The 23,976-nt window shown below is 39.3% G+C and overlaps 1 protein-coding gene across 1 annotated transcript in view; it reads left to right on the top strand.

Moving 5' to 3' along the window:
- BMX (BMX non-receptor tyrosine kinase) overlaps positions 1 to 23,976 on the top strand; it is a 43,361-nt gene that overhangs the window by 5,520 nt on the left and 13,865 nt on the right. Inside the window, exons 2-12 of the mRNA XM_081043604.1 lie at positions 1,036 to 1,182; positions 2,039 to 2,143; positions 4,013 to 4,094; positions 6,163 to 6,282; positions 8,480 to 8,544; positions 12,958 to 13,133; positions 15,796 to 15,867; positions 16,560 to 16,613; positions 19,462 to 19,516; positions 20,859 to 20,938; positions 22,402 to 22,529. Of these exons, the coding sequence (XP_080899730.1) occupies positions 1,036 to 1,182; positions 2,039 to 2,143; positions 4,013 to 4,094; positions 6,163 to 6,282; positions 8,480 to 8,544; positions 12,958 to 13,133; positions 15,796 to 15,867; positions 16,560 to 16,613; positions 19,462 to 19,516; positions 20,859 to 20,938; positions 22,402 to 22,529 (1,084 nt within the window). The remainder of the gene's footprint in view (positions 1 to 1,035; positions 1,183 to 2,038; positions 2,144 to 4,012; positions 4,095 to 6,162; positions 6,283 to 8,479; positions 8,545 to 12,957; positions 13,134 to 15,795; positions 15,868 to 16,559; positions 16,614 to 19,461; positions 19,517 to 20,858; positions 20,939 to 22,401; positions 22,530 to 23,976) is intronic.

Here is a 23,976-nt window from a genome sequence, read left to right as displayed (position 1 = left end):
ATAGCCAGAGGGAATGAGTGGTGGTGCCTCAGAGCAGTAACTGTTTGCTTAGAGCCTGAGGTAAGGACCCAGAAGCACACTTTGGGCTCTCTCCAATGTAAGGTGAGTAAAGTTAATTACCTTCAGATTATCAATAAGCAAAGAAAGATAGTCATTATTGGGCATCTGACTGCTACTAATGGTGTGATTTCACAAAGAAAAGAACACACTGTTCGTAGCCTACTGCGTCACACTACTTTTCATTATCAGACCTGATATCAGACTGAGGGTTGAAACAAGAATTAGTAGAACTAGAAAATGAATGCGTTAGTTTTCAGAAATACTTTAAGTTTTCATGTTTTACATGGTCTGGGAAGGAAAAGAGTGTTTTTAGTTTATAAAGTACCAATTTTTATTAGTTCTTTTAAATCTCTTTTGCTATCATTTTTAAATGTTTTATTCTCAGAAACATTGAAAAGTAAACTCACGTTCTTTATGTTAAAGATCTGATCATGCTCAGGGGCTCTGGGTGTAATTTATAATGATATCAGAGTCTCACAGTGATTTGGATAATTTAGTCAAACAACTGGTCACATTAATGGAAAGAAACTGAGCTGATCAATTACTTCAGACACAGTGAACTGCCTGGAGTTGAAATCTTCAAAAGTTTGATCATATCCAATTCAATTTAACAAATGCCTATAGAATGCTTAAAGAATAAAGGAGAATTTTGATAAGGTAATCTGGAGGGTATGGTAAAGATGGTGAATTTATGACCCAGAGGAGGAGGTGAGTAAAAGGCATAGAATGCTGTAAAAAATAAATATATTTATAAAAGTCAAAGCCAAAGCAGGAGAAAAAAAGTGCTGTTGTATGTATTTAAGGGACTGCTTAGCTACCTTTCCTCTATAATCCTAAATCCTAAATCTAACTTTTAAAAATTTATAGTATTTATATTATCCCTGAATGAGAAATAGTTGAATAAAATTTACGAAAGTAAAAGAGAACCTAGCTAGATGCTGTAAACATTCATTTTAATTATTTTATTTTATTTAGGACGACAGTATGGATACAAGATCCATTCTAGAAGAACTTCTTCTGAAAAGGTCACAGCAAAAGAAGAAAATGTCTCCAAATAACTACAAAGAGCGGCTTTTTGTTTTGACCAAAACAAACCTCTCTTACTACGAATATGACAAAATGGTGAGACACTGCTTACTCATTCCATTGTTTTTATACTATTTATTTTTCTTAAACCTCCACAAAGTGCTTAATTATAATGAAACAATATCAGGTTCCTCGGCTTATAAAGATCAACTTGCACTCACTTGTCACACTGTCTTTTCTTAACCAAGGTATAACTAATGTAAGATAAAGGATTTTAAAATATTGATAAACTTTACTAAGGAAAATTGTAAACCACTTTAGAACAGTGGTTCTCAACTAAGAGTGATTTTGCCCCCAAAAGACATTTGGCAATGGCTGGGGACATTTTTGGTTGTCATAATTGGGGATGGGGGTAGTCTGCTACTGGCTTCTAGTCAGTAGAGGCCCGGGACGTTGCTAAATATTTTATAATGCACAGAACAGCGCCCACCACAAAGAATGATCTGGCTCCAAATAGGGCTGAAGGTGAGAAACCCTGTCTTAACACTATGCTGGAAATAAGACTATTTCTACACAGTTGAGAATTCTGTCACAGTAGAAATACTGACATAAAATTGAAACAAGATGGAGATGCTTTGTGGAGTTAAATCTTCATTTTCCTGAGTACCTGAGTAGATTAAGCACATGGCAGGTGATTTGAAATGTGTTTCAAGATTATCAAACAAAATTTTTAAGTGCTGCTTGAAGACTTTTGGAGGAGTATATGAGTTTTGTCCACACTCAAAAAATATATTCTGTTGTCACTGGATTTTGACTACTCTGGATGAATTGGAATGATTCTCACATGCCCATCCCATCTTCCAGTCTCCCTTCCAAACATACCTTAACTTCATGCTTTTCTTTGTGCACCATCGTGTATCACATGAGGCATCATATATTTTGTTTAATTCAGAAAAGAGGCAGTAGAAAAGGAACAATCGACATTAAGAAAATCAGATGTGTGGAGAAAGTCAATCTCGAGGAGCAGACCCCTGTGGAGAGACAGTACCCATTTCAGGTAAGGGGAGGGACAACATTCCTTCCATTGGACGGGTGGCTCTTCTTTGAATATTTCCTATTATGAACTCGATATATCTGGGATAAATAAAGATGCTGTGAAATGATTCATTAGATTCATTAAGACAGTGACAAGGCTTGGAACATCTCCAGATGGGAGTTGGGAAGTTTGCTAAAATTCTGTCTACCCATCTGCCTTTCCTAGAGGGAAAGGAAGAAAGGTGAGCACGTCAGCTGCAGTGGCCTGACTTGCCTTGGGCTCTGACAATCTCTTTCATCAGACATCTGGCATTTCCAGTCAGCTGCAAGGTGCTAGGCGTACTCTAAGGCATTAAATGACATCCCTGTCCCCAACAACACATTTACAGATCATTATAAGGCAGTGAGGGTGAGTGGTAAGGTAAAGGTGGGCAGAGTAGCCATGGTGCCCCAGGAAGCAGAAGCTTCACCCCTCACTCCAAGAGGTTAGGGAGATTTTCTACTGGAGGTGGGTTGGGAAGGACATATGGAGTTAAACAGGAAGGGCAGCGAAACAAAGAAACAGCAGCTATCAAGGCACTGATCAGTGAAATCGTCCAGCAGGTTTGGAGAGTCTTTATGAATAAAGCAGCCCTGTGAAAGAGATGAGCCTGGAAAGGTGGGCAGGGCCACATCATGAAGGGCTTTGCACGGCATGCCGCGAGTCTTACTTTTACCCTGAAGTCTTTTTTTAAATGGTATGCTATGGAGAGTGTGCCCACAGTACCCTTGGGAAGTGGCTTGATCTAAGGCATGCCCTACTTTTATTATATCATGAATACTTACCTTTCTGATCTAAAGGCAGGTGGATTACCCTTCCAATGTTTGGACTACTCAGTGCTAGTATGAGAGAACTGTGGCCAAAAATGAAAATAAAATAGCCGATTGCTGAACACTCTATACTTCCCACTTTAAAAAAGAACATCACCCAATTGGAAGAAACCAGGAGAGCATGTGCTCGTGGAAAATGCTTCAAATCCGTATCACAGTGGCATGGGGTACTCAAAAGAACACAGGTTTTGGAGCCCCAAAGAGCTCCTAGCCAGTGCTTATACTTGTGTAGCCATAGACAACATACTCATCCTCTCTCTGCGTTTATTTCTTCACTTCCAAAATGGTCATAATCATATATTTTTCATAGAGTTGAAATAGAATTAAAATAATAAAATAGGAAAGAGCCAAGACACTAGTAGGTGTTTAATAAATGGTCTGGACTATTTACCCACAAAAGTTGAGTAAACAAGAGGAGGATCTTGTAGAAGAAGATATTCTAGAAGATATTCTAATAAGGGGAAGATATTGTAATCTTCAAACATTTAAACAAGTATCTTAAGGAATAGTGGCTTACGCTGGGTATTCCTAGGTTGGGACACATCCCAAGGGAATAAGTAACAGGGAGACATATTTTTACCCCAAATACACATGAACTATACAACAATCAGCCTATATGAAAATTGGCAAGGATGGCATAGCAAAAGTAAAGAACATTTTATCCCTGAAGACATTTTTGAGGCTAGAACAGATAAACTGGCTGTAAAGAGTCACACACTGGGCAGGTGGATGGACCAGGACACACCTAAGACACATGTAATAGCTAACATTTTATAATTTTCTAATTCTCCAGGCCCAGGGAATCCCCGCTGTAATGTTCCAGAGTGTAGCGGTGTCTGGGATAAAACAAATTGCAAGGTGGAGGATAAAAATAACTAGATATTTTTCCCCATTAGTTCCGAGCTAATGGATATTACATAAGCAAACTCCAAGTTTCTTTCGGATAACAGAAAAGTTGCCGTTGCACCCGAGTGAACTATGATGCATTATATCCAAATGCACCAAATCTTTTCATTTCCAGATTGTCTATAAAGATGGGCTTCTCTATGTCTATGCATCAAATGAAGAGAGCCGAAGTCAGTGGTTGAAAGCATTACAAAAAGGTAATTTTAAAAAGTCATAAAAGGGAGTCATCGGTTGAGTTCTTTTGAGAGTCGGTGGAGGAAAGGTATGACCGTAAAAGGACCCAATGCCAAGAGAGTAGCTACTGATTTTCCTACCAACCTCAGAGACTGTGTCATGCTCATCCTCACTTTGCATTCTTGTTGTTACATAGGGGAGGCCTGGGGGTCAGATTCCCTTTCCTGTTCTGCACAGAGCTGGCTATTGTGCCTTCCCAGCGCGTTGGAGGAAGCCAGGCCACCTGCTCCCCACCCAGTGTGCTCACCTTTACCAGGGCAAAGTCTAGGTCCTCGCGGGGCTGTGTCAGGTTCTGTAGCTACTGCACTTTGGATGTGTATAGAAAGTTATGCCTAATACTTCCTAAGGAGGTCATTTGCCAGCTACTGTGTCAAGTACCTGTAAAACATTTTCTTGGGTACCCTCTTGACAACTCTAAGGAAATGGATCATACTATTTTCCATGTTTTCAGATAAATCAATTAAAGAGACATGGCCAGTGTCACATACCTAATAATGGAGAACTCATAATTCAATTGCCCAAATCCAACTCTTTGCCCAGTACAGTATAAAGGCTAGGCTTCTGGGAAAGCATAAGGTCAGAAAGTAATGTTGTATAAACTTAACTCCTTTTGTTTTCTGTGATTTCTGTAATCATTTCCCTTCAATTTCCATTAATAGTTAAGATTTTTTGAATGTCAGCCTTCTCAGGTAAGCTGAGCTGAGTTAAACTAAGGGAATGATATTTCTAAAGCCCACTGTTCATTGAACACCAACTCTGGGCCTAATCCTGTGCTGGATGCTTTACATACATTTTCCCATATCCTTTCAATGACCCAGCAAAGTAGTTATTATTACCTCCATACACTTCCTCAATTCAGCGTTGTAAAGGAGGAGCAGAATTCTCCTGGGAGCAAAATAAGAAATCCTCAAGTTGAATATAAAATCAAGAAGGAAAAAGTTGAAGGCACACATAGAAGCAGCCCTGCCCCCCCCCCAGACTCTTCTTGAACTATTCTCTAACACCTGTAGTTCTTTCTGTTGGGTTTTGGGAGAGGCTAGTTTGCTATAGGCACAGTATTACACTCCAATATTAGAATTTCATTATTTTGGATTGTTTTGTTCTGTTCCCATGGGTTTTAAAATATGCCCATATTCCTAGAAAAGTAGCCTCATAAACCATTAATTCCTTAATGTAAACAGGTCAGTCATGAAACACAAGGGATAAGAAACTCTTCTAGATCAAGGGAAACTAGATAACTAAATACCATGTGTGATTCTGGACTGGATCCTACAGCAGAAGAAAATGAGTGATCATAAAGGACACTCTTGGAACAATTACAAAAAAATTGAATATGAAAAATATACTGAGTGTTGTATCTGTTAAATTTGCTGATTTGATCATTGCTTTAAGCTTATATAAGGGAATGTCCCTGTTAACAGAAGTTACATGCTAAAGTATATGTGGGTGACATTATTTAGGTCATAATATCTGTAACTTCCTCTCAAATGTTAAGCAAAATGCAACAATGATAAAAAATATATACATAATAATTTGTATGTATGTACAGAGAGAGAGAGAGAAAGCAAATGTGGCAAACACTTAAAATTGGTGAATCTGGGTAAAGGGTATGTGGACATTCATTGTACTATTCTTGCAACTTTTCTGTACATTTGAAATGTCTCCAAATAAGAAGTGGGAAGAATGTATATGTTTATTAGAAACTTCTCTTCTTTTTGCTAAGATCTAGTCCTACCCTCCGGCCTCTTTCTGCCATAAGAGAATACCATGTGCTGTCACTACTAGTTTTGTTTTTTTTTTAACACTGACAAAAGTTATTGTGTTGTTCTCACTATATACATGATTAGACTTTTCTTTTTGGCTTTTTAACTTCTAAGTGAAAGACTTATATCCTCTGGGAACCGTTTACTCTACACTGATTGCTGGCAAAATGAGGTTGTCATTGTTTTGTGATAACAGAGCTTACTGATGTGTTTCTTCTCTGGGGCCAATGTTTGCTCATGTTGTGTTTTCTTCCTGCCTGCTCCCCAGAGATAAGGGGCAACCCCCACCTGCTGATCAAGTACCACAGTGGGTTCTTCGTGGACGGGAAGTTCCTGTGCTGCCAGCAGAGTTGCAAAGCGGCCCCAGGATGTACTCTCTGGGAAGCATGTAATGTGACCCCTGTATTGGGTGGACACTGGGTGGACCCTGGGTGGACAGTGCTCCATTAGGCAAATCTGCCACATACCAGAACAGCTTGATAGTTAAGGAGAACAAGATGTGCCAGATTGGTTTGCCATGAAATTCCAGCCCCAAAGATACTATCTGGCAAATGAAGTCTATTTCTAGGGTTAATTGAGTCATCTTTATTAAAATAATAATATTAACATCTGCTATTAAATTTGAATCATGATCAAGCAAGGAGCTGTTTATTCCCTCTCATAATTCTTCCTGGTTTAAGATAAATTCCAAACAAATGGGTGGAATATGGTGAACATGTCAGCATGGTTCCCAAACTAAAATCATAAAGTGACAAAAACAGCATTCTTTTTAAAAATATGTCAGAGGATAAAAATTTAAGTAACACTTTTAATCACCATATATAACAAAATTATGGATAGACAAGACTTAAAAGATATATTTAAAGTGATTTGCCATTCTGTGTATATTTATCGATTTCTTAATAACATCAGAAAAGGATTTGCTTTAAATGCAACCAGATTCTCTCCAGAATTATATTCCTAGGGAAATCTGCTTGAGACTTTATCCAGGTACAGAAAAGAAAGCTCACTGAGTGGCTTTGAAGGGATAATGGAGGGAAAGAATTATGTTATTTTCTGCTTGTGCCCTTGAGTCCCATTCCTTCACCAGGATACTTACATGAAGCAGTCTTACATATTTTAGAAGTTTATCATTGTTTAACACCATGAAGTTATCAATAAATAAAAAGGAGAACTTATTTTGGTAACAGTTTTACCAGCCTGGAAAAAAATATGCTTGTATTTCAATGACTTTGAAGAATTGAATGAGATCAGTTGTTATGTGATAATACTTCATGACACACAGAGACATGAGATATCCAAATCCCCTTCATAGCAGCAGTGACAATTATGTTAATGTTACTGCTGGTCATTTTACACCCAAATCAATGAATAGTCACTGTTTTCCATCTCAATTAGACTACACAATGAATATTTCTTCATCTTAATTAGATCATATTGCCCTTTATATTCACGAGTGATAATGATTTGATGAACTATACAGAATTTACTATATGTGGACCTTCTCTCCACTGTGAAGGGCTGAGAAGTAATGTCGCCTCAGAGCATTAAACATTTCCCCCAGTTATCCTGTCTATGGTCTAGCACCATTACACAGCAGGACAGATTCCAGCTCTGACCTTGCCCTAACTCCCAGGGGAAGAGCAGGAAAAAGGCCAGAGAGAGCACTGCCTTGGAATTATCTCTCCAGAATCTGTCTGGCTGTCACCTGCCATGTGTCCCAGGTGCCACAGGCTCTTTGCCAGCCTCTGAAGAAAACTACAGAATGTAGAAGTATTATGGCTCAGTAGCAGCTGTGATATTGTCTATCTCCTCGAGTGTAATTTATCCCCTCGGCCTCCCCTGCCGAGCTACAGGGAAGCCAATGGGCACAGAAAGGAAACAGTTGAGTATCTTTGCTTCCTTCTGTCTTCAAAATGCCTGGGACCACCCTCTTTCCAGGGTATGTGGCCTACAAAGTGGACCATACACCCCAGTTTGTTTGGGGCAGTCTCATTCTGCAGCTGGTGAACTGGCATAATTTTTAAAAGCCTACCTGTCACTGTCAGAAATGATCCAGTTTCGTCAATAAACCATATGTCCACCTGGCTTATAAAGTATATAATGGCTTCACACTCATAGCCTGGACATTTATCTACATGTATGGGTAGAAAGAGAAACCAAAAATTATCATACAGGAAAAAAAATCATGGGATAGGTTTGTTCCTTATAGATGAGCTATTTATAAGCATCTTGTATGAACCAATCAAAGAGGAATCAGACATGGATAGGTACAACCCAATGGATTTGATATATGCTACTCAAATACAGGGTGGAAATGTGGTATACATTAAGTTTTTAGGATTTAGAGAAACTTGAATTTTTTACCCATTTGGGGAAGATATTGATAATCAATGGTGGAAGAGTGGTGTTTGAGTTGGGTGTTATACAGGAAAGCAGCAGAGTCACTCCAAATGTGTCTGAATTCATTTATTGTGAACTATTGCTCACACACAAGCTATTTCTTTCTTTTGAGTCATGACATTGGATGTTTTGCTTTGTTTTATTCAAAGTTCCTTCTGATATTGCTTGATTTTACTTTTCAGATGCTGATCTGCACATTGCAACAAAGGAAGAGAAACACAGAGCTCCCACTTTCCCAGACAGAATGGTAAGTCAACATTTAAATTTTTCATAGTCAAGATATATTAGATAAATCAAGAGTTGCCAGATTCAAGACTAGAAAATATAGGCTTCATTCAGATGCTCAGCAAAGAGAGAAAAGCTGTGAGCTATCACCAATAGCAATGGCAGTATCAAATAACAAACGCAAATACAGAACCGTTATATCATTTTATATTTTTATATTTAAGAACTGGATCTTTTTCTAACCTGTAAGCATGTAAATAGTCACTAAAAATGAGTACATGTGGGAGAAGTTCTTAAGATGGTATCATACATAACAGGCAGCTGTTACTAGCTGTCATTCCTCTCCTACCACCAGCAGCAGCATGGCGAGGACTGCCTCAGGTAAGTATGCTGGTGAGGAATGGTGAGGAATGGGACCCCCATGGGGCACTAGCAGAAAACAACATAATTCTTTCTCTCCATTATCCCTTCAAAGCCACTCGGTGGGCTTTCTTCTCTGTTCCTTTCTTCTCTGTTCCTCTGTTCCAGGGAGATTCCATAGTTTTCTAGTCACTCCCAGGTGACATGAAATTTCCCATTTACTGGTAGTCATGAGAACAGCCTCTAAACTTTCTCATCCAATGTTACATTCACACGAATCCAAACATCTTTCCAAGTTAAAAGTTTTCCCCTTCACCTAGCTCAAGTCTGCACAGAAGGCAGCCTGCTTTGGGGGAGGAGTCTTAGAGAGGCTGAGATTTCTGACCCTTTCAAGGTTGGGGCCCAGAAAGAACAGGTCTAATAAAAGAGACAGTTATACGTGGTTGGTCCCATCATGATTTCGTAGTGGTGGCTTCTGGGTGAGACAGTTTTGCAATGCTAATTCTTTATCTTATGGGAGACTTTCATGGGTTTACCACTGGGGTGCATATCCAAATGTAGTTTTATGACAGAGGAAATATCTTGACCCTTAGCTCTTGCGTTTCTAGCCCTCAACTTTACTGCTGGGTCAATTCACCAATCTTGGGCAGCATTCCTTTCAAGATGGCTCCCTGCCAACCCTCTCCCAAGGGTTGGGTTGGCCTCCAGGAAAACAAACAAAACCTTAACTGCTTTAGCCAGTAAAACTGTATGTGGCTTGCTCTTGCAGTAAAGGCTGCTGTTCTCCTTGTTCCCTACTTTCTTGGGTTCATAGCCATAGCCTCCTTCTTTTAGGCTTCCCAGGCAGGTATCAGCCTCCTCAAATGCCAGGAGACACATAAAATGGCCTCCCAATAGTTCTCCAGAAGCTCACCTGAAATTAAGGGGTGTCTTTCCCCATCCATCAGCTCTATGGTATCTTGGGTAGTTATTTTTAGCTATACACATTCACACGTACTTACTTCTATCTTTCTACCTAAGTAAAAACAATATATTTTTTGTGAACCAACATGAAGGGCAAAAAGAAATCCATTGTTATAATAGGTTGAATTGTGTCCCCCAAATTTCATGTTTACCCAGAACCTCAGAATGTGACCTTATTTGGAAACAGGGTCTTTGCAGATGTGATTAGTTAAGGACTGAGATGAGATCATACTGGAGTAGCATGGGTCACAAATCCTACAACTGGTGTTCTCACAAAAAGATGACAGGACACAGAGATACACAGAGAAGAAGGCCATTTAAAGACCTAGGCAGCAATTGGAGTCATGCTGCCATAAGCCAAAGAATGCCTAGAGCTACCAGAAGCTGGAAGAGGCAAGCAAAGATTCTCCCCTAAAGCTTTTAAAGGGAGCATGGCCATGCTGAAACCTTGATTTTGGACTTCTGGCTTCCAGAACTGTGAGAGAATAAATTTCTGTTGTTTTAATCTACACATGTACTAATTTGTTACATCAACCCTAGGTAACTAATACAATTATAAAGCTTTAGAGTTTTATTTTGTTATCGTGATATTGCTATTTTGATTTGGATACATGCTCCAATCCTGAAACTTGAAAATTATGGCCCCATGAAACACCTAAGAGCAATGTGCAGACTAAGCAAATCCATAAGGGCAAAGGTCGATTAGTGGTTGCCTGAGGCCAGCATGGGGATGGGAACTGGCTAAAAATGGGCATGAGGGATCTTATAGAAGTTATAGAAATATACTCAGACTGAATTACGGTGATGGTTAGCCCACTCGATTAATTTACTAAGTCACTAAGTTCTATACTTATAAAAGGTGAATTTTATGATACATACATTATACTCCAATCAAGTTTGTTTTAAACAAATCTAAGAGTAGAGGATAATTTAGGAGCCAGAAACCATCGCATCTAGTCTCTGGCATGGAATTCTCAGGGAAATGTGTACAAGTAGAAAATTGCCAGTCAGGCAAATCAGTGGCCAAGGTCTGTTTTGATTTAAGCTGCCCTAAGGGATCAGGGATCAGGGATCAGAGAGAGTATCAGGAAATGTATGTTTTCTTTTGTCTTGTTTTTACCAGAGCATTTGATAGAGAACTTATTTTACTGAGCTGAGGAAAATAAAAATCTGCTTTCTAGCTGTTCTGTTCAGATTTCCGATTAGGGAACTTTCTACTGCATTTATCTTTGGAGGGAACCACCCCCACAGCTCATAAATATCCTGTTTCCCTGAAAATAAGACCTAGTCAGACCATCAGCTCTAATGCGTCTTTTAGAGCAAAAATTAATATAAGACCCGGTATTGTATCATATTATATTAGGCTCGGTCTTATATTATAGTAAAATAAGACCGGGTCTTATATTAATTTTTGCTCCAAAAGACACATTAGAGCTGATGGTCCGGCTAGGTCTTATTTTGGGGAAAACACGGTAGCAGTGTGCTGCATAAGTCAAATGTCCAGGATACTAATCCCTGGAAAAAAGTAAAATACAGTGTGAAAAAATTAAATTCAGTGCTTATATATATATTTATGTGAATTTTTAATTGAAGTATAACATGCACTTAGAAAAGTATACAAGTCCTACCGTGTTTCCCCAAAAATAAGACCTAACTGGAAAATAAGCCCTAGCATGATTTTTCAGGATGACATCCCCTGAATATAAGCCCTAATGCGTCTTTTGGAGCAAAACTTAATATAAGACCCGGTCTTATTTTGGGGGAAACACGGTAAGTGTCCCGCTTGATGAATTTTCATAAATTGAACACATCTGTATAACCCACACTCAGATTAAGAAACAGAACATCACAGAACCCCAGGGGTACCCTGTTTCCTTTTCGTTACTACATCCCACCCAGAGTAATCACTAGCTTGATTTATAACATCATAGATTTTTTTTGCCTGGTTTTGACCTTTATGTAACTGGAATCATAAAGTATATAGTCATTCATTTTCTGTCTTCTTTTGTTCAATATGGGATTTGCCCATTTTTCAGTATGTGGTTTTAGTTTATTCTCATTGCTCTATAGAATTCTATTGTGTGAATACACCATTGTATTAGTTTCCTATTGCTGCTGTAGCGAATTACCATAAATTTAGTGACTTAAAGCAACACAAACTTATTCTCTTACAGTTCTGAAGATCAGAAGTCTAAAATGGGTCCACACTGCTGTGTTCCTTTTGGAGGCTTTAGGGGAAAATCTATTTGCTTGCCTTTTCCAGATTCTAGAGGCCACGTATCGGGGCAGGAACCTTGGTTCCTGGCCCATTTCTCCATCTTCAGGGCCAGTAGGGTAACATCTTCTTTCCTCTGTGATGTCTACTTCCATTCTCACATCTCTCTAATCTCTGACCTTCTTGTCTCCCTTTTATAAGGGCCCTGTTGATATTAGGCCTACCCCAATAATCCAAGATACTCTCCCCATCACAAGATACTTAATCACATCTGCACAGTCCCTCTTACTGTGTAAGGTAACATGCTCATGGGTCCCAGGGACTAGGACATGACCATCTTTGGGGCAGACATTATTTAACCTACTACAACCACAATATGTTTATTGTTTTATCCTTTCAATCGGCATTTAGGTAGTTTCAAGTTTTCATCTAATTGAAATAATTCTGCTGTGAACATTCTTTTACATGCCTTTTTATTTCACCGTTGGGTATGTATATAGACTTCCTAGATCACAGGGTATGGGCACTTCCAGCTTTAGTAGATTCTGTAAATAGCTTTTCAATATGGTTACACCACTTCATACTCCAACCAGCAAAGTATGAGAGTTCCAGATGCTCTAGATCTTTACAATGTTTAGCATTGCCCTCTCTCTCTCTCTCTCTCTCTCTCTCTCTCTCTCTCTCTCTCTCTCTCTTCTCTCTCTCTCTCTCTCTCTCTCTCTCTCTCTCTCTCTCTCTGTGTGTGTGTGTGTGTGTGTGTGTGTGTCTGTCTGTCTGTCTGTCTGTCTCCCTCCCTCCCTTCTCTTTAATTTAAGGTCTGACAAACTTTGGTTGTTAGTTACCCGTACATGAATCCCTGCCTCACTGCGATATATTAAAATCTCTTGTCCTCCAAAGCCAAAGATTCCTCGAGCAATTCCTATTTTCAAAATGGATGAACCATCTTCAAGTACCAGTCTAGCCCAGCATGACAGTGACACAAAGAAAAACTATGGCTCCCAGCCAAACGTCAATATGCGGTATATTCCAAGAGAAGACTACCCTGACTGGTGGCAAGTAAGGAAACTGAAAAGGTAAACCTCAGCTTTTAGTCTTGCTGCCAGCATGTAGAATAGACATTCCCTCACTGCCTTGGGGCTCAGCCTCAAAGCTATCCACACAAACCTTAGCTGAGGTAAGGCTGTCCTCTCAGAAAATGTTCCACACTTGAGCCAGAAGCCAGAAGCAGCGGCCCCACTGGGGCTGAGCAGCATGGTATTTCCATTTAGACTATCCAATCTAATGATCCAAGTAATACTTGAGCATTTTATTCCCTCTTTTCTCTCCCCATTCCCCCAAATACCCCACATTCCAGAACTCTGAATCTTTAAAATATATCCTTTACATGAGAGAGCTTAGAGTGGGCTTTTGTAATGTGCTTCGGCATCACTGGCCAAATGACGAGCAGTATTTCAAGCAAGATGTGGCTTGGCTTCTCAGGATGTATACCTTCGCCTCTCCTGACATGATTAGTCTCCTCAGGTTTTTAAGCCAAAGATGCTACCTTAAGCCAAAATTGAAACTACCTTGAAGGCAATACCTAAATCGTGTGACTCTCTGGTGTCTGGCACCAAATGGGCCCACTCCCCCAGGGTACGGATGTCCATCATTCCCCACAATGGATGCAGAGTATCTCTCTGACTCACCATGTATCAATTTTCTTTGCTTCTTCCCTGCCCTCTTATTCTTTTATTCTTGCCATCCTCATTATTACCTAAGGTAAATGCCTCGCTGTACCGATAATACAGCCACAAGGCCATATGGAACTTTAAAGAATGTAAGTGTATTCTTGCTGTTGTCTTCTGTATAACAAGCTATGGTACCTTTCGTTCCAAAGTAGAGCTAGAATCCAAGTGTATTAATCTACAGCTGGTGCCAGGGGGGAGGGGTTAATTTGCCTGCAGCCAGTGTTCCCGTGGAAAGAGACAATTGATGAGCTCAGATCCAAAGAGCGTAGATGTCATGTCAATTTTGTGCCAGGTCCCCTCCCTGCCAGAAGCCCCAGTGATTCATTCAGAGGGGTGCAGTGAAACGAATGGAGCAGTATACGAATAAGTAGTCAACATGATTTATTCACCTGGGGTTGCTGCAGAGCTATCAACTCACAGATTGCCAGGTCCTACCTTTATTTAAAATGCGGCTATTTTGTTCACCATGGATTTTTGCGTTGATTTTTATTAAAACACTATTTATCTTGATTACTGAGTTTGACACCCTTTTAAACTGTGTACCCAATATTTAGTCCCGACCCTGGACTTTTCCCTAGAACTTCAGAAAGCTAGTTATCTGGACAAACGATCGATTAATCACTTCTTAGCATGAGTAGCATTACATCATCTGTGAGTGAATTATGATAATTGCTAAAAAGTCTTCACGGAGCTTGAATTTTAAAAATGCAGCCATGATTCTCAGCTCATATAAGGAGATAATACTTTTTGTCAACTTTCTGTCATTTATACTACCTTCAGCTGATCTGCTTTTTAATCTTTATTTTTTCTGAGTAGTAAAATAATCCATGCTGCCATAAAAGCACTCAAATATTGCAGAATCTTCAGTGTACATTCCTCTAAAAATGTTTTCTATGCATGTGTTACATAAAGAGCGAACTTAAATATCAGTCTTCTTAAAGAAGACCACACAGGGTTCTTTGGTACTTGTTCTTTTCACGTAACATCTTGGGCATTTTCCCCATTTGAATACATGAGGATAGACTTAATTATTAATTTGAAAAAAAATTTTAATCATGGTAAAACGTAACATAAAATTTACCATCTTAGTTATGTTTAAGTATCTATCCAGTTCAGTGTGTTAACTGACTTCATATTGTTACACAATCTACCTGACTATTTTGAATGTTGATATATTCCATTACATGGATAAACCTAAGAAATGCACTATTGACGGCCATTGTCCAGGTGTTCTTTAAAAAAAGGCTAAATAGGTTGCTTAGCATTTTAAAATAATAGTTTTCTTATGAAGAGATGAAGTAAAAAAACTATGCTAGTGAGCAAGGCTCTTCAGGAAGGCAGAGACGGAGGCACTCCTGGAACCGGAGCCAGAGAGGCATTTCCTTGTTAAGGAAGCTTGTCACTGTGAAGTGTGGTTTTGAATAAGAGCCTGAGATATGAAGGCAAACGGGAAATAGGTCCTACGTTCCAAATAAAACAAGCTTTGAACTTGGAGAGATAGGCATTTCCTCATGCTCTGCTCAACACCCAAAATGAAAGAGAGAAAATGGTGCATGGTAGAGAATGATGAAAACCCTGCCTATCCATCTGCGTCTACATGGAGTCGAAAATTCAGTGTTTTCAAGACTTTCAATTGTAATCACCACAGCAAAAAAAGCAAATAACTAATTTTAAAATATATGTGGCAGAATGCTTGCATATATACAAGAAAATCAGGGCAAACCCAGTCAAGATGATTTATTAATCCAAGTTTTCTACTGTTTGGGGTTATTACGAACCATTATTAACAGTTCACTTTTGTTTAGGGGTACTGTCAAACTACTGCTTTTTGTTGGAGTCCCTGCAAGGACCAAAATGAGAATATGATTCATTAGCTTTAATTTCCAAACCAAGTGAAACGTTTGGGTCAAAATGTTGAGTAAAGCTAAAACATACCTAACAAAATTACTTTTGTCATTTAGCATTTCTAAAGAAACATAAATTTACAAAATGTATCTTTTTTTCGTAGCGGTGAAGATTTTGCCTGCAGTAACCAAAGTGAAAGAAATGTCGTGAATCACAGCACCTCAAAGATGTCATGGTATATCAAATTCAAATAGTCCTTCACACCCAGGATTTGCTCCATTAGTGGAAAAACTAACCAAATTTGCAATAATTTTGCAACGAGACTTTACATTTAAAGTAAATATAACCCCCCCCAAAAAATCCATGTAGTTTGCGTCTCTGAACCCTTAAGTTAGTTGGTCTGAATTGATGATTTGCGGGTTGCCGTTTTCCTCACACTGCCCTCCATCACATTTGCTCTCCATCACTCCTGAGACACACTGGTGTTAGCATGAACATGCATGTACCTGGCTTGGGCACCGCTAGCAGGAGAAAAAACAACCTAGAGTTCAATAACTCTTCTCTAAGAATAGCTCTCTACACAACCCGAGAGTTTTTTGACTGTATACTACAGCTGTCCCTGAAGGAGGCATCATCTATTTCACAAGCCACTCTTCTGAGAGACTCAAAGAAATGCATGTTCCTGGGGACCTCCCAGGGACTTACACCAAACAGCCATTTTCTCATAAAACTGGACATGAACTCAACTTGTGAGCAACTCTCTCTTCACTTGGCTGATACCTTCCCAAGTGCAAAAAGGGAAACCTAACAGCTAAATTTTATTTACATGGATGAAAGCAGGGTGGGATTTCCTATCACACTGCTACCATAGGTACTTGGATTCCTTCTTGGTGGTTTTGCATTCATGCTGTTTCCTTTCTTCTACAGGGGATTCCCTGAGTCAAGTTCATCTGAAGAAGAGGAAAACCTGGATGACTATGAGTGAGTTTTGAAAGTCCTCTAAAACTAGATATAGATGTTTCAATTCTATTCGTCCCCAAAGGCATTAAAACAGATGGCTCACACTTGTTCAGGAAGCTGTGGTCCATGAGCAAACTCATGTGAGGCTCTGGGCCAGTTATCTGGATGACGGGTGACAATGATCTGGGTTGTTACTAATGAAAATATTTTCCCCCAATCTGGATGATCTAAAATGGCTGCATGTATTCATTAGATTTATCATATATCTGGTGTCCCTGTCATTTCACTTTGTCTTCATAGATACTGCGTATAACATTTCTGATGATTATGTCTTCCCTAGAGGCCTCTCCCCAGGGAGATGCTTGAAGGCTCTTATTAGCATTGAGTCCAATTTTTGAAGTTATTTATGATACAGTAATTTTATAAGGTAGCACAACTGAGACTTAAACATGGCAGCATTTATGTTAAAAGATTCCTATTCCTAGGGTGACCTTATCATTTAACATCCAAATTAGGACACTTTACAGAGAGAAAGAGTGTACTATTAAAGATTACACCTGGACATCAGGCATTAACTGGATTCTTCTAACCAAATAAGAATGCATGATCATCCCAACTATACTGAGCTAGGCTGGTCTAAGTGGTTGTTAAGGTCCTTTCCAACATCTAAGATTCTATCATCCTACAAATAAGGACAAATAAATCTCCTGGACTTAAAGACTCATGTTAAGGAGAGGTGGGAGTAATAGGACATACTGTACCTCTCAGACATCTATTTCCCAACAGCAACCAGTTCCCTTGAACAGGATTATGCATGTTTCTAGTTCTTTTCTTGTATAAGTGCTATGTTATTGATTCATTGGCCCGAAGTGCAGTGAGAGCTTTTATAAAATACATGTCTCTGTTTTGCTTCTTCCTCTTCCTTCTAACCCAGCCTGGCCCTAGGCATACCTGTCACGTTGGGGCAGACGTGCTGTACCCTGTACCCCTTTGCAGCATGGTCTCTTTACCACCCTCTAGCTAGTCCTACCTCTTCCCACCCTCTAGTCCTACCTCTTCCCCAACATCTGCTCTCAGGAAAGCATTTGATGGAATACTTCAAACTAAGACATAAAGACCCAAAAGACTCAGACCAGCACCAAAATTATCCAAAGAGAATTGTACTTCAGCAGAAGACAAAGACTTAAAGAAATAGGCGTGAACTTCCAATCATGGATTTTAGTATTTAACATTTAGGCGAGCTGCAAATCTTTCTTTGATTCAGAAAGCCCACATCTCACCATATACACAGTCTGTGTCTCCATCGTTTCTAGATTCAAATGGTGTGTGAGAGGTGTGCATTGGGGGAAATGACCAGGAAAGACCTGCCCTCTTAAAATCAAAGAGATCAGGACCACAGGGCTATCTGATCTTGGGCTCAGCCTTTGCACACTGTGCTTGGTGCCCCAGCTTTCTGCCCTATCAGTGCTACTGAAGCATCTGTTTTATGGCCTTAAGTTCATGAGCAACTCTACCCATTCCATTAAAGACTGAGGCACCAAGGTTTAGAATGAAGATCATGTGATAGGACTAGGCATAAGCCTCTGCTGCTCTGACATTGAAATGCTGAATTTTTTTTTAAACAGCCGGGATTCAGCAAAATTATAACACAAAGTATGTATGTAGGTGTGGAGGTTTACACACAATCTCACCTCCCCTCTTTCCTTATTCCTGATCATCTCTTTCTTCTATCGCCCATGGGCATATATCCTGGATCATACTACCTGAAGAGTCTTTGGATTAGCTATGATTAGCTTAAAATATTAATAAGAAAATTATCAGTTAATGTCTCAAGTGTTAATTATATATTATCTATAAAGGTGGAGTTAGAAGACTTACCAAATTCAAGCCTCATCCTAATTTTACAAGTGCAGAATTCCAAGGTCTAAAGAGACTCAGTGGCTTGTCCAAAGCCATACAACTACCTATTAGGAAGTTATGTCTACCACCCAAAACTCCAAGCTGGCACATCTAAGGCTCTTTCCACTTCATTGAACTGCCTACCAAGTGACACCCTCACCCTCCTATGTACTTCTTTCCTCCTCAGGTGTTATCTTCTAGCCAGAAGATCCTCCCAAACCCCCAAACCCATGCCCCATCCCAGCTCCCACCCTGTCAGTTTCCTAAGTATGACATTTTGGCCAAAACCAAAAGGCTAGAGATATTGTTGGTATCCCATGAGAAACAGCTCCGTGACCCGTTGAGGTTCACATATAAAGTAAACTGTGATGTTCTTGGCTAACATAGTAAGAAGGACAATATTTCAGATTACACCTGGCTGTTGCCCATCTTCTTTTTCTCAGTTCACTGCAACTGTTCCCATCTTCATATAATCATAGACACTTATCTATTGCTATCCTGCAAATAAAAAATATTTTTGGGAAAAGCATTTGCTTTCAAAACAGATGCTGTAAAGTGTGTTTCTATTGGATTATTAAAAGAAAATTATAGGGTTGAAAGACAGAAACTTTCATCCTTGGCAACCCCGACTTTCTCACTGGAATATTCTCTATTGGTCTAATCTCTGGCTCTTATTCAAAATGGTGAAAGGTAGGAGAATTTAGAGATCACCTAGAAGGAAGCCAAAGTTTCCTAAATGCCAGCCCATTTAAGAATACAGACCTGCAGGCCCACCCCAGAATCATGATTGGGTGGTGGAGACTCAGGAATCTGTATTTTGGAAAAGCTCCTCAGGTGATTCTCTGGGGCAGCCAGGTTTGGAAACCCCTGATCGAAGCCAATGTCTCCTTTTCCAGGTTAGAAAATGAAGTAACAAGTTAGGCAGTTAAAAATGATTAACTCTCAAATACAGAATTCTTTTCTATTGCAGCTGGTTTGCAGGTAACATCTCCAGGGCACAATCTGAGCAGTTACTGAGACAAAAGGTAAATATTCTAGTCTCTAAAATAGCCTCTAAGAATTTCTTTCTACTGTTGGGCCCAGAGGGTCACGCGCTTCTGAGAGAAACCTTATTGCTAATTAAACAGTCATGTCATCATAGTGTGGGTGGCCCGGCCTTGGGTTACCAGGCCGTCCACATATAGCCACTTCCTCTGTTTCCGTTATCTATTGCTGTGTAATAAACCATTTTAAAATGTAGTGGCTTGAAACAACAAGATTATGATTCGCACAATTCTGTGAGTCAGCTGGCCCAGCAGTTCTTCTGCAGGTTTTGCTTAGGGCCACTCACGAGTCTGCATTTAGCTGGTGGATGCAGTCGGCGGGTGGGGAGGTTGGATTTAACTGAGGCAGTCAACCAGGGTGTTATACTTCTTCCCTACGTGGCTAACTTGGGCTTTCTCACAGCATGGTGATCTCAAGACAGTGTTTGAAGAGGATGAACCCCAGTTTGGTGCTAGCACTTATGGAGTCTCTGCTTTTGTCATGTTTCCTAATGTCCCATTGGCCAAAGCAAGTCACATGGCCCAGCACAGAGTCAATGTGAGGGGCCTACACAGGGCATGAATACAGAGATGATGTATTGGGGCCATCTGTGTAAACAGTCTACCTCAGCTGTGTCATTTCTCATTAGCTCCTGAATCAGAATCAAGTAGATGTATGTAATGGGGAATGAAATCTCTATGGGGAATAAAATCTCTATGGCATTATCAATTGGTACAGAATTACCAATAGCAAACTCTTTTGACCTACAAAATGACACTTTGATATAGGTCAACCTAATAAAACACAGCAATTATCTCTTTGAGAGGGTACTAGTGAGCATGTGATGACTTCACTACCTAACTTGGCGTTTTTCTCAAGTTCATGATTTAGTCTACGCTCTTTCTAAATCTGGGTCTGCTTGGAATTAGCGCAAGACATTGAGCAGGACAAGTTGAACTTAGAACGTGAACAAATGATCTGCTCTGCATCTTTGGTTTTCGAAAATTTACCAAGAGCATGATATGATATGTGGTTTTAAATTTTATTTCTGAAAGACTAAAACATTAGGCTTACACAAATACAAAAGAAAAAATTATAGAGAGGGTTAAAAATGAACTGGAAAGAAAAAGTTGAAGCACACAAGGCAGATTTATAAAGAAACTGAGAAAAGGAAGAAAGCTAAACTGTGGGTCCCCTTCTGTGACAACTGTTGGATAACCTGTGCCATCAACGAGATGTAAAGTGAATTTGAAAGATCTGCTTTCCTACTATCCACTAGGAAAAACCGTTTCCAAGGATAATGAAAATGCTTTCTCTTCCTTGCATATTTTCCTTCCTTTTCAGGGAAAAGAAGGAGCTTTTATGGTTAGAAATTCCAGCCAGGTGGGAATGTATACTGTGTCCTTATTTAGTAAGGCTGTGAAGTAAGTATAAAATGCATTCATTTCTTATATCTTCTTGTGCATTCTTTGAATGTGCTTGTAATTTAGTCACATTTTGGGATAAGACACCATCTTTCCATTCTGGGAGTTTGGATCAAAATATTTCTGTTGAATGAGACCATTCGTAGTGGCCTTTATTTTCTCCTACTTCCAAGAGACTATTCTCGGGTGATCCTCTTCTGACCATCCCAGGCAGCAGCTGAGTGCCCAGTGCACAGCATGCCTCTGTAAACATTTGTGAAAGGAATCCTGGGTTATTCCCCTTCATTCAGTCCTATACCCAGAAAGAGAGAAATAGCATTGGAGCCTCTACCCGTTTGGCCCTAGCCACCTGCTGAGTTGGGAAACCTGCCCCAGTGTCTTTTCAGTGAGGGCAGAGCTAGCAGAAGGTTGAATCAGTGTAGCTGTGTTCCCTCGATAGTGTCTTCTAGGGTGCTGTCCTCTGTGGGGTTAAGAGTTCTGATTGGAAGCCACCCTTCTGGGCCTAAATCCTGACTGTACCATTTCCAAAGCTTTATGACACTGAACAAGTTTCTTAACTTTCTCATCTGAAAAGGGGACATAATAATGATTATTATGTTCTATGGATAAAGTGAGATAATTCATATGTTGGATCAGAACAGTGCCTGGCACATAGCAGTCACTTAATAAACTAATAGCAATTACTGATGTTCTTGTTAAAGAGTGATTCTACCTGTTCCACTGCCCCCACCCAAACACTTAGGCCTAGAAGACCCGCCCCCCAGTCATCTCATGTAAGTCACCATTACCAACATCAGCCTTCGCCACCAGAGTTTTACAAGCTATTTTCCCATTGGTTGTTAGCTCTTTTATTCCTTCTAATCAGGCATATTATTCTTGATTAGCCTAAACCAATTTGCATGAATTCACCACTATTTCCTAAACATAGAATGAAAGAAAGAAAATGTTTTATGTGGAAAAGGTACAAGTTCACATGAGGAATTAAAGGACATCCCCACCCACTCCGTCCTGCCTGTTCCGCTCCCCAAAGAGTCTCCCACCCATGCTCTGGGTGAGAGCACCCACAGCCTAATCACCTTTGCCTCCCACATTTTCATCTTCATTCTCCTAAAAGAGAATTGATGTTGAGAATAATGATTCTGAAGAACTGCAGGGCTCTCAATCGTCAGAGGAAGATGGCAGCTTTATACTTTCTAAGGGAGGAACGGTCTAGAAAGTTGGAATTTTATTGTATGTGAATTCTGCATGTGCACAAAAGATAGTCTGAGTTCAGAGAGGAGCCCTATTCTATACTTACAGACTGTCATGGATACCTCCAGAAAAACCCCAGATATCGAGACTGAACAACATTTCCTCACTTCCTTCTCCAAAATTTGCAAATGTACCTAATTACTTTTAACTATTGTTTAATCAAGCTTCAGTTGTTTGTTAAAAATGTTCTAACACTCTTTCTTCCTTACTAGTGATAAAAAAGGAACCGTCAAGCATTACCATGTGCATACAAATGCTGAGAATAAACTGTACCTGGCAGAAAACTACTGTTTTGATTCTATTCCAAAGCTTATTCACTATCATCAACACAATTCAGCAGGTAATTTATCTCAGTTTTTCTTTTATGGGTCCTTCTTGATAAACATTGTTTTGCTTGGATACTACTGATCCTCCTAATATTGTTGACTATATAGGGAACCATGAAAGTAAGAAAAAAATGCTCTCAAGCCCTATGCCTACTGTGATTTTTTAACCTACATTTCCTGGAATATAACATTATACACACTATAATGCCAGAAAAAAATTAAGTTGAGTGAGTTGAGTGACTTAGAAGTAGAGATTCTCTATATAAAAATATTTGCAGGTATTTTTAGAAGTCAATTGCAAGATTCAAATATTATAGATTTGTCCATGGAGGTTCTCTCTCTAATGATATACAAATTGGTGTCTGTTCTGACAGAACTTTTTTCTATGCTGATACTAACATTCATTTTATATATATATATATATATATATATATATATATATATATATATATATATATATGTATATGTATATATAAAATCTCCCCACTATATTGTTACTGAGATGAGATCATTCTACACATACTACTTTTCAGCTTGCTTTTCTTACTCAACATGTTTTAGAGGTCTTTCCATGCAAATACGTACAGCTTACTGTGGTCTATTTAACAGCTACAGAGCATTCTGTTATATAATTACTCCACTATTTACTCACCTAACACTATACTGATTAGCAGTTAGATCATTTACAATATTTTCCCATTATAATCGCTGTTTCAGTGCACAGTCCTGCACACATAGCTCTGTTCATCTGTGTGAGTGTTTCTGTAGCCAAATTCCCTAGAAGTAGAATTTCTGAGATAAATGGTTAAGAACATTTAAAATTTAAACATCATCAAATGCTTTTGAGAAATGTACAGTCCCTCCAGCAGCAATTTCCTTCACCCTCACCAACACTGGGTACTACCATTACTGCTTTCAAATTTTGCCTAATCAACTGGCGAAAATGTATATAGAAATCCCTAATGGAAATGTTAACTAACCTTATTGTGGTAACCATTTCACAATACATGCATGTATCAAAAATCATCACGCTGTATACCTTAAAGTTACATATGTTGTAATATATGTCAATAACATCTCAATAAACGTAGGAAAAAATTTTTTTAAAATTTAAAAATTTTTTTTAAAAAAAGAAATCCCCTCTCAATGTCTTTTCTACACCAGTGTCACTTACTCACAGTGACTGGATGAATTTCCAACAGTGAGTAAAAACAAGCTGTGGGCTCAGTGTCAAATTTATGCACCTCTACCTAACCTGATTACATGCACATAAGTGAATTAGCCTTCGTCGCACTTTGCTTTTGGTTCCTACTTGTATTTTCCTTTGTCCCGATTTCCTCAATTGTTTATTTTATCTTGTAGCACCTCAAAAGTACCCCCTTGGAAATGTATTATATAAATAGCCATCTCCAAGTGGAGTGATTCCACTCCAGAGGGATACACAAGCCACTCCACAGGGTA

The sequence above is a fragment of the Rhinolophus hipposideros genome (genome assembly GCF_964194185.1).
Source record: "Rhinolophus hipposideros genome assembly, chromosome: X".
Taxonomy (NCBI): Eukaryota; Metazoa; Chordata; class Mammalia; order Chiroptera; family Rhinolophidae; genus Rhinolophus; species Rhinolophus hipposideros.
This window is presented reverse-complemented; position numbering and strand designations above follow the sequence as displayed.